This window comes from Theobroma umbraticum, unplaced genomic scaffold (assembly GCF_002168275.2).
Source record: "Theobroma umbraticum cultivar Fairchild unplaced genomic scaffold, ASM216827v3 scaffold_56.0, whole genome shotgun sequence".
NCBI classification, from domain to species: Eukaryota; Viridiplantae; Streptophyta; class Magnoliopsida; order Malvales; family Malvaceae; genus Theobroma; species Theobroma umbraticum.
Window position 1 is genome coordinate 11109590 of NW_018397256.1, and position 10594 is coordinate 11120183.

General features: G+C 35.6%; 1 protein-coding gene across 2 annotated transcripts; it reads right to left on the reverse strand.

The window, feature by feature from the left end:
- Window positions 1-276: 276 nt before the first annotated feature.
- On the reverse strand, window positions 277-8223 carry LOC110411620 (Leucine-rich receptor-like protein kinase family protein). 2 transcript variants are annotated; one of them, XM_021421854.2, is made up of 27 exons: window positions 7525-8223; window positions 6994-7132; window positions 6751-6822; window positions 6402-6473; window positions 6216-6287; window positions 6047-6118; window positions 5877-5948; window positions 5668-5739; window positions 5484-5555; window positions 5322-5390; window positions 5155-5226; window positions 4974-5045; window positions 4736-4807; window positions 4454-4525; window positions 4303-4374; window positions 4146-4217; window positions 3927-3998; window positions 3782-3853; window positions 3630-3701; window positions 3472-3543; window positions 3159-3227; window positions 2975-3046; window positions 2778-2851; window positions 2256-2384; window positions 1582-1935; window positions 1025-1395; window positions 277-881 (listed from the first exon to the last, which is right to left on the reverse strand). In XM_021421854.2, the coding sequence occupies exons 1-27, from the start codon at window positions 7607-7609 to the stop codon at window positions 525-527; spliced, it is 2943 nt and encodes a 980-aa protein (XP_021277529.1). In that variant the 5' UTR covers window positions 7610-8223; the 3' UTR covers window positions 277-524. The 2 variants fall into 2 exon arrangements, with proteins under 2 accessions (XP_021277529.1, XP_021277530.1); XM_021421855.2 differs by having other exon boundaries at window positions 1582-1929; window positions 7525-8218.
- Window positions 8224-10594: the final 2371 nt, after the last annotated feature.

The window sequence follows — 10594 nt, forward strand, 5'->3', positions numbered from 1 at the left end:
ACAGTTTCCACTTATGGGGATGAGGCACAAAGCCCATCAAGAGTTTTGAGATGGTGACAACAGAGGAAATCAATTGTGATCTTTCGGCATTCAAACAAGTGCAGTGATAAGGTCCAGGACGAAGGAATCCAGCTAGGCTTCTCAGTTCTCAGTGCATTATTGCTGGCTCACGCATATAATGAGTTTATGCAGAGCTGCAAGCAACCAACTCTCCAAAGCCTGAGACTATAAACCCCACCAGGCCAGAAGCTTTATTGCCAGATGCAGAGGTCCCACTTTAGACAATGCCAAGATTACTACCATAATTTCATATGCAGTACAATATACAAGCATGAATTTGTGGTACTAGCATCTTTTTTAAATCTATTACTACTAAAGTAAGTCCCATCCTTTTTTCCCTTTTTCTCTAAGCCACGATAATTGATACCAAAGTCTTTATACACAATTTCCCATCAATTATAACTTCATTCATTCAATGCTCATTCCTGGAATATTGATATTACATTGATGGCTTCAAACTACCTTTACTCACTATTTCGGGATATTACCTCTCCAAATTTTAGGAAGAGTTGTGCATCTGAGGTGCTCATAGATGGGCAATTGACCAAATGTGGAGTCTTCAGATTTGCATATTCATCCTTGTAGCAAGTCACCTTGGTAGGTTGCATTGAGCTTGGCTGTTTTGGTGGGGTGTCCAATGGCATAAGGCTTCCTAGCACACGTGTCACTTCGTGCATTGTTGGTCGATCTGATGGGTGTCTCTTGGTGCATAGAAGGGCAAGCTGAAAAACTTTCTTAACTGCTCCAAGATCCTTGCAAGTAGCAGTGATCTCTGGATCAACCGTTTCCATGACAGCGTTATTGGCAGTCTTGGACAAAATCTGATACACATGTTATACTTTGAGTTTTAAACTATGCACAAACCCAAAATAAACTATCCAATCAAAATCAAAATAAGGATCATTATATTTCCTATCAGTGTTAGCATTAGATTTCAAAGTATGAAAATGGATAAAAAACCAACCAGTTGATGGAGATTGGATTCGTTGTCTACAGCTTTCCTTCCAGTCAATAATTCAAGCAGGACAATCCCATAGCTGTAAACATCAGATTTCTCAGTGAGGCGGGAAGTGCGAGCATACTCAGGGTCTATATAACCAATGGTGCCCATTATGTACGTGGAAGTATAAGACTTGGATATGCATAAGCTTTTGGCAATGCCAAAATCAGTAAGATGAGCCTCAAAATCCTTGTCCAACAAAATGTTAGATGACTTTACATCCCTGTGGATGATTCGGGGACTACAGTCATGATGCAAATATGCCAACCCTTGTGCTGCTCCAAGTGCTACCTTTAGACGAGTGTCCCAATCAAGCTTTTTCTTCTTGGTAGAAACTGCAGCAAACGAATACTTGGAATTTGTAAAATTCAAAAAGAGAAAACTATGGATGATATGAAAAATGTGTTCCATGTGGAGTCAAAAGAGCATAAAGAGAAACTAGAGATACTAACATATTCTAACACCAGAATTTAGCAATATAAACAACCAGGTACTGCTTCATTTTAAGAACACAAACTTACCATGGAGTAGATCCCAAAGACTGCCATTCTCCATATAGTCATAGAAGAGAAGGTTCCCAGAAGGGGAGAGAGAATATCCTTGAAGGCTGACCAGATTTCGGTGCTTAATGCTCCCAACTGTCTCAAGTTCTGTCTCAAATTCCTTCAAGCACTGTGGATAATGAGAGTAGAGTCTCTTGATAGCAACTGGCTTGCAATTCTTAAGAACACATTTGTAGACTGTGCTTGATGCACCATTGCCGATTATATACTTCTCACTCAAATTCTCTGTCATTCTCATTATGTCCTCGTATACATGAAGCGCCATATTCATGTGAAGGATCACTAATTTTGGTGTTGAGTAAGTAACTGTAGCTAAGGAGTCCACAAGTCAATAACAGGGGGCACAATTTTCAACAAGAAGGCTGATTTAAAATAACAAACAGAAACCAATTAAGAAACGCTATCCTACAATTAATTTTCTTATCCAATCTATCTCCTATTTTCCACTTTTCCAAATTATTGCAGCCTACTCTAACCTACCACCTTATTAATCTTCTTAGATGATATTTGCAGAATTGTTCAATTTGGTAACCCAAAATGGGACCACGGAACTCAGAAAATCATTCTCCATATTCCTATGTTCTATACTCTAAGGCCAAAGGACTTGCATTACACACAAAACGAGAAGGCACCTGGCTTATCCAGTGATCCATCTGGAAAAGTTGTAGGATTATGTGGGCGACATGCTGCAATCAAGATCATTAGAAGAATCACAAGGGCACCAAGTGCAATGCCTAGGATTGCTGCTTTAGAGATCACAACTGCATAGACCAGAATGAACAGAACAAAATCAATAATCATCCAAAGTGTGCAACTGAATGATTTTAACATACCAAGAAAATATTGATCATCTAAGATCAGGAACAACTATTTAACAAAAATGATATTATCATATCAACATAGATGAAAAAATGTTCTTGCACTCAAGATTCTGAACGCTGAGAATCTGATTTGTAACATTCAAAATGACTGACGAGGTAGTGGCTCATCATGCTTGTCACTATTTTCGATTCATGAGGCTTCTCAGCTTCACAACTTCAGGTCAACCATCTACTTTAAAAATGGAAGTTCTACAGCAGCTTATGTCCACTCATAATACCATCATACGAGATAAAAACACCTTTCTCTCTCTCTCTCTCTAAGGTCATAATTACCTCGCTCTGTGGGATGAGACATGTGGCACGGAGAAGAAAGCCAATAGCCGCAAAGCCCAGGATTTCCAATAAAACTGCTAACAAGATGTTGTCAGTTGGAAATTAGGCTTTGGTAGGGAAAAAACTAGCAGCTAGATTGAGCTTTTAGTAAGGATTATCCGCTGGGAATTCTAATGACCAAAACAGTAGAATTTTACCTGTCTGGTGAGAATCTTGAAAAGTTATTGCTTGTGGGAATATCACCAGCAAGGTTGTTATAGGATACATTTCTGCAAGGTTTCACGGAGTTTATAAGGTTATATAATGCCACTGTTACTGTACATTTTAAAGGTAAAGCCACATTAAAAGGAAAACAAAAAATCTAGTGAACCATCAACCCACAAGATGGTAAGACTGATGCAGTTGATTAGTGACATCACATCTCCTGATAAATTATTGTTTTCCAATCTCCTGCATTATTTTGAACCAAGGTATTAAAACGCTGAAGACATTTCATGAAGAAGTCTGAGGATCTTAAACCCACTAGAAGCCGTAATCCATAAATAAAAAAGAGCAAATATTCAATCAAAAGTCAAGGCCATCACAAATAATTCATCTAATAAATCTCTAAGGCCATAACAATGCCACAATGTAACCTGGCATGTTCTTGCTAACAGCTAAAGTATTCACAATTCAAGTGGACACAGTTACTTACAATGAGAACATGTTCTGAACCTGAGTGAGTTCTTGAGGAATAATGCCTGAGAGATGATTGCTTGAAAGGTCTCTACAATGTAGAAGCATAAGATGCAAAGTCAACAAGGACTACAGAAAGCTTAAGCCTATTAAAGGCAGTAAAATTAGATTTCTTACATCTCCATAACACTTCTTAGATTACCAAATTCAGCTGGAATGACTCCTGTCAAATGATTTCTGCTTAAATTCCTACCAAAAAAAAAAAGGAATATAAGGTGAAAATCTTTGCTAAGCAATTAAATCAGATACCATTTTCTAGAAGCACTCACAGCTTCAGAAGATGTTCCAAATCACCAAGGGAGGAAGGAATCAAACCACTAATTTTGTTGTTAGAAATGTCCCTGAGAAAACAAACAAGAATTAGGAACCAATAAAATGAAAAAAGATGAACACCTTAGTGCAGTTAATACTTACAGAGTATCCAAATTACCGATTCGGGATAGCTCAATTGGTATAGAACCCTTGATATTGTTGGAGGAGAGATTCCTGAGAAGGTTTGAAGACAATTAGATTTATGAGATTCATCACAACAAAATTCACTAATTTAATGAAGATTGGAACATTAAGACAATAAATTACACATGTTTATGAACATTGGACCTGAGCATTTAGTATAACAAGAATGAAGCTTACAGATACGTCATACTCTCTAGCCTTTCAAATTCAGGTGGAATTGTTCCATTCAACTTGTTTCCATGCACATTGCTATCATCAGATTAAGCAATAGATAAGTTCCTTAAACAGTTCAAATTAAAAGAAATAAAGTTACAGACAGGAAATCAGTGCTTACAGGCTGTTGAGATTTGTACATGAGCTAAGATTATCAGGAATAGGTCCTTCAAGATTATTGTTAGCGACATTCCTGCAAAAGGATGTCTCAATGCTTATGATATAGTAGGAACCTAACAATTAATATTGAACAACCAGGAACACTAACATACAGATCAAACAATTCGGTTAGTTTCCCAAGCTCTGGTGGAATATGCCCTGTAAGATGATTATCATTCAGCTCCCTGCATGAGGCAAAATAATGCTTGAGATGCTGCCAATGCAAAACAGTGCTTGAGAGCCTAACAAAGTATACTTTGCATCAATTCGCATCAACATTGCTGATATGTTACAGGCTGACTATAGATATCACATTTTAAAAATGCAGAACAGTTGGGTAGAGACCAACTAGGATTACAAATAGGCAAGATAAAACAGAGAGAAATTAATCTTACAAGTAGTGAAGCTTTGTCATATTTCCGAGCTCAGGGGGGATAGATCCAGTCAGTTGGTTACCATGCAAATATCTACAGCATGTAATGTATTCCCATCAAAATCTTGAACACAAGTTAAGTAGAAACATACTAGCAGCTGTTTAATCATACTTCGAATTTTGTATCTAAAACTAGCAAGCCGCAATGAGAATTAAAATAATTGGTATTAACAGTACATGAACACTAAACACCTACTTACAATTTTTCTGTGTAGGTCAGATTCCCCAAAATAGAAGGGATGGGTCCACTTAACTTGTTGCAGCTTAAATCCCTGGATTGGATACACAAGAAAGTGAGCACATAAGATAGGTAACACAAGGAAAAGAGAGATTTCAAATGATTAAAGGACTTCAAAGCAGATATGAACAAGAGGCACTTACAATACCGCAAGGGCCTGCATCAGACCAATGACAGATGGAATCTTCCCTGAAAGATGATTACCTTGCAAGGATCTACCCAACAAAATCAACATGAGAACACTAAATAAATTCACAGTACGCAGGCACATAGACATTACGGGGAAAAAAAGAATATGTCAGGCGCATACAGTGTAGCTACTTGCAAGAACCCAATATTGAATGGAATTTCCCCAGTTAGCTGGTTGTAGGACAAGTCCCTACCAATCACAAGATAAGAGATATTTTTTATCAACCAATATTAGAAAATTTGAAAGCATTTGGCCTCATTGAGCTAGATGATGAGTACGTACAAGACCTGGAAGGCAGTGCAGTTGCCTATGTTCTGTGGGATGCTGCCAGTCAAACTGTTGTTCCTCACATCACTGCAAACAATATAGAGCATAAATTAAACTGGAAAAAAGCCTTACATGTCAAAAGATAACAATGACAATATGAGATTATTGAATAACAAAATGGGATAGTGAGGAAACTTACAAGTACCATAAACCAGTTAGCTGGCACATGTCTGGGGAAAGTGTACCAACCAGATTGTTTCCTCGCAAGCCACTAAAATTGGGAAGAAAATAAAAGAATTAGAAATGTCCAGGCTTAGGATTCGTGGGAAGATATCATTGAATGGGAAATTTTCATATGGAACTGTTATACAGCAAAATCAATTGGTGCAGTAACTATTTTGCACTCACAGATACTGTAACACTTCATTCCAATAGATGAGCCTCGGTACTTCCCCACCGAGTTTATTTTGTGCCAGGTCCCTGGAACCAGTATGTCATAAGTAGTCAGGGCATGAAAATTTCATCGACTCATCAGGGAATTGTGAGGCAATGTGAAGAAATGGGAAGAAACAACTTACAAAACTTTCAAATTTGGAATCTGTGACAGAGTTGAAGGTATTGGTCCAATTAACTGATTGTTTTTCAAAATTCTGAACAGTCATCCAAAAAACTTCAAACTATTAAAACTAAGCAGACCAAGAATTCATGCAACACAGTACATTGAGCCATGCTTCATGGGTAACTTACATATATTCCAGTTGTTTCAGCTTTGAAATCGAAAAAGGTATGTCTCCATATAACTCATTAAAAGACAAGTCCCTGACAACACCGGTGAACAATGTTCAATCTAATTTGCAAGCTACTTATGTAAACTTTCTCAAAATAACATCTACAATGTCAGATTCTTGCGCACTTTTCTGCTAAACCACTTACAGGCTTTTCAAAGATGAACAATCACCAATCTCATCTGGAATTTGTCCCGAAAGACGATTGCCTCTGAGGTCACTGATCACATAAGACATAACCTTTTATCAATCTCAATCCAAATCCATTACAATTTCATTTCACAATGGCAAATAAGTTTTGGCTCCATTTGCTTCAACAATTCATCTAAAATACAAGATAAGGAGAGTTCAGGAGAATATACTTCTTTTTCTACCAAACTCATTAATTATATTGTACACTTCATACTAAAAATCTTTCTAACAAAACATACAGAAATAGGGGAAGGAAAAAAAATAGCTTAGATTTCAAAGAGAAGGCAGAGAATAAAGAACAGTACACAGTGAGGAGGTCCTTAAGATTTCCAATTGCTGGTGAGATTTCTCCATCAAGATTTAAGCCTGATAGATTACTACAGTGCCAGAAACCATAACAAACAAACATCAGCTGAAAAGGGATGGGGGAGAAACCAAATTTTGGCAAACCAAGAAACATTTTACCATCAAGAATTACAGTGCCAAGACAAAGTAAAAAAAAAAAGGCAAAGACACCGAAGTGAAAGCATAATAGCATCAGAACATACAGTGCAACGACATTAAAGGTGACATTATCGCAAGTGACCCCTCTCCAGACACAATAATCTGAAGATGGCGTATCCGCCCAGTCATATAGAACATTGTCCACATCCCTAAACGACTTCTTTATCTCCAACAGCGTTGCTCCTTCATTACATTACATAACATAGACAAAAACACGAAATTTTAGTTTCATTGTGGAAATGCAGACAACACAAAACCAATCAACCTATCTTCAAATTTTAAAACGAAAAAGTTAAAAATCAAAAGCTTTTTTATTCAAGCATGGTCCATAACTGCAACAATAAATGAAAACACTCAAAAAGCAAGGAGCTCGTATTCAAAATCAGTAGAAAACAGTGAACCAGCAGCCCTTTTTAAAAAAGAATTAAAAGGGTAATCTTTAAAAATTGATAAGAAAAGCTAGCAACTTTACTTGCCATTGTTTTCTTACAGTTTCAGAGTATCCAAACAAAACCCAGATGAAACATACTTAATAAAAAAAGACTCTTTCATTTCTAACATAATGGAACACTTACCATCTTCTGAATCCACAAAAGCAAAGCCCGAACAGAAGAGAGAAACCAAGAAGATAAAGTCCAAACGAAATGCCAATGCCATCATTAAACTTTCCCAGATGAAACCTTACTTTTCAAACAAAACCACCCACACCATATCTCAGCCAAAGACAAAGAAGAAAAGAAGGACGACGTCTCTTCTCAAGCACTCGAAAAACCCCGGGCAAAAACCTCTCCTTTTTTCTCTACTGCTCCACCGGACTCACCGACATGGAAACGATGACGAAGAACAAAAAATGAGCTTACTTTTTATGATACTTTGCCGTTGTTGCTGCTGTTTTCCGTATTATTGTTTATTCTTCTTTACCACATTTAGATTTTTGATCACTTTTCTTTTGACTGGGTAACGATAAGAAGAAGGAGGAGGCGAAGGAGGAGAAAGCAAGAAAGAAGAACAGAGGAGGCTGCTCGTCACATCACATCGTTCTGTCACATAGACCCCCTCTTCTATATACAGTGCCCAAAGAGCTAGAGAAGTGCCAAAGAGAAACGGAGCCAAAAAAAACAATAATAATAATACTGCTAGCCACTGTTAGATGGAGTAACAAAGAAAGAGAGAGTGACAGAAAGAAGAATTATTTCATAGATAAAGTTAAAATAACTCTCTGCCGTAGCCTCTGCCATCTCCCCTGCCTACTGCAAACACCAAACTCTCTTTCTTCTTTCCATTTTTTTTACTTTTTAATTTTTTTCTCCATTTAAAGAGGTGATAGTATAATTAATTACAGACTATAATTATGAAACAATTGTTTCAAGGGTCGCTTTCTTTGTATGTTTCGTCAGCAGGAGATATAAATAATCCTCTTTAGGTTGACAAACAACCCTCTCTTCTCTGTTTTTTCTTTAATTTCTTTTGTCATGTTTCGAACATGAGGTTAGTTTTTTTTAAAAAATTTACTGTTTGGCAGTTGCCAGTTACTTTCCGTTATTAACTGCTCTCCCGCCAAAGAATCATCGCCGTATTAGTATTAGTTTAGCTCGCCGTTTCGAGGGTTACGCGTTTTCTTGTTTCTATTTCTTCCACGTAAATCTCTCCTATTTGTTTGAGGAATTAGGAATATCCGTTTTTTTTTTACCATGTAAGGTAAACGAATTTTTACTATTCACTGTGAAATCAATCATCGACGTGGACATGAAAAAAGGACTGAGCGAATTCAGAATCTTGGTAAAAAAAAAAAACGTTGATTAAAAATAAAAATATAAATAAAAACAATAAAGGGTCCACAAAAAAAGGCCAACCGTACACTGAACTAATATCCCATCAAATAAAGATAAAAAAGAAAACAATTAAACCCAATCAAACTTTTTCATATATTAGGGGTTTTTTTTATTTTTACCTCGGGAAGGTCATTGGTCTCGTCCCCTCACTGTCTCTGACACCTCTTCCCCTTGCTGGGTCCCCCACTGACAATTTTGACGCCGTCACCTTTCTCCTTCTCCCTCTGTGTCTTCTCCTCAACGCCGTTAACGTTTCTGTCATCCAGTCCTTTTTGGTTCTGGGCCATTCTTCTGATCTGCGTCCTATTATTGCTTCTTTTCTCTAAGCTTTTAATTACTGTAAAAAATAATTAAAAAAATGTATGATTTGGGAAATATGATTTGAAGGGTTTTAGAAGTTGTGAAATGAGTGTATTGTTTCCTGGATTAGAGTATGTTCCTCTTACGGTAACATGTCTCTCTCATTGGCCCACTTCCACTCTGCCCTGCCACGTGACTCTCTTTTCTTTTTTCTTTTTCTTTTTTTGTTTCGTTTTTCACTTCTGTTAAATAATATACCCTCCTATTGAACTCCCTTTTAAATGGTTTTTTTTTTATTTTCTTCATTCTAATTTTTGGTAAAAAAATTATAAATTATTCCAAACAATCAAATTTATTTTAATTAGATATAATATATTAAAAAATTTAAATCATTAAATAAATTATTATTCTTATATTATATTAATTAATTTTTATATAATATTTTAAATTAACTAACTTTTTATAATTAATAATTAATTAATTATTTTTATTTAAAATATCATTAAATTAATTGTAATTAATACATAATCTAAGTGATCTATTTTCTTTTTATAAATAATACTGGTGCATCTCATGATGGCACATTAAGACGTATGAAACTTTTATCCAACAAATCGTCTAACTAATCATTGAATTCTTTAAATTCTATCAATATTATTCAGTATGATGTAATAAATATCGGTTGAGTATTTTTTACTAAATTTATACAAAACTCAATCTCTTTATTTGGCAATAAGTCAAGTAATTCTTCCGAAAGTATTAACATAACATGCTAATACATATCATATTTTAATTTTTACTGTTTACATTAACGTTATATATGAATTTATTCGACTTAAAATAAAAATATCAAAACTTATTGAATTTAATAAAAATAAAAATTTTTAATTTTTTAAAAATAATTTATATCTTTTATTTAAAAAAAATCACAAGGAAACATTCGAAACGGTGTTAAACATGCTTAGGTGAAATTGTTATAAGCTTAATGAAATTCATAAGCACACAAAGAAGTTAAAGGAAGGGAATTATCCAAGATTAGGGAAGGGAATTTGGGGTTTGAGGACAAATTGATGTTTGTGGACCCCAACGAGAAATGCCTCATCAAATTTAAACATTTTTATTATTTTTTTTTTCCTCGAAGTTGTTCCCACCTCATCAGTGACTTTGATCACTGCCTAACACCGTATCCTTGCTTGATTTAGTAGCCGCAGTCCCCCATTTTCCATCCATTTTGTTCAGTTATACTCAAAAGGGCCACACATCTTTTTGGGGTCTGCTTCTTTCATGAAATAAGTAATTTCCCACTCTTGTCTATGTTGAAAGCTTTCCATTTTCATGTCAACCTTATCATAAAGTTTACCAATGGAAATTTGAAAAATTGGCGACCATGCATATCATTTGTGCTCAAAATATTAAAATGAACAATTGAATTTTAAAATATTTATACATTTAAACATTGTAATATTATGGAATTACATCATCTGCAATTATATTGCGTTAGAAGGCATGGAAT

What these genes read in the sequence shown, in the direction of transcription:
- LOC110411620 (XM_021421854.2), bottom strand. Translation starts at nt 7,609, where the DNA reads ATGATGGCATTGGCATTTCGTTTGGACTTTATCTTCTTGGTTTCTCTC. An exon ending in ATGACAAAGCTTCACTACTT is followed by an intron (nt 4,526 to 4,735) that starts GTAAGATTAATT and finishes TGCCTCATGCAG; the next exon opens with GGAGCTGAATGATAATCATC. An exon ending in TCAAGATTCTCACCAGACAG is followed by an intron (nt 2,852 to 2,974) that starts GTAAAATTCTAC and finishes TCTTGTTAGCAG; the next exon opens with TTTTATTGGAAATCCTGGGC.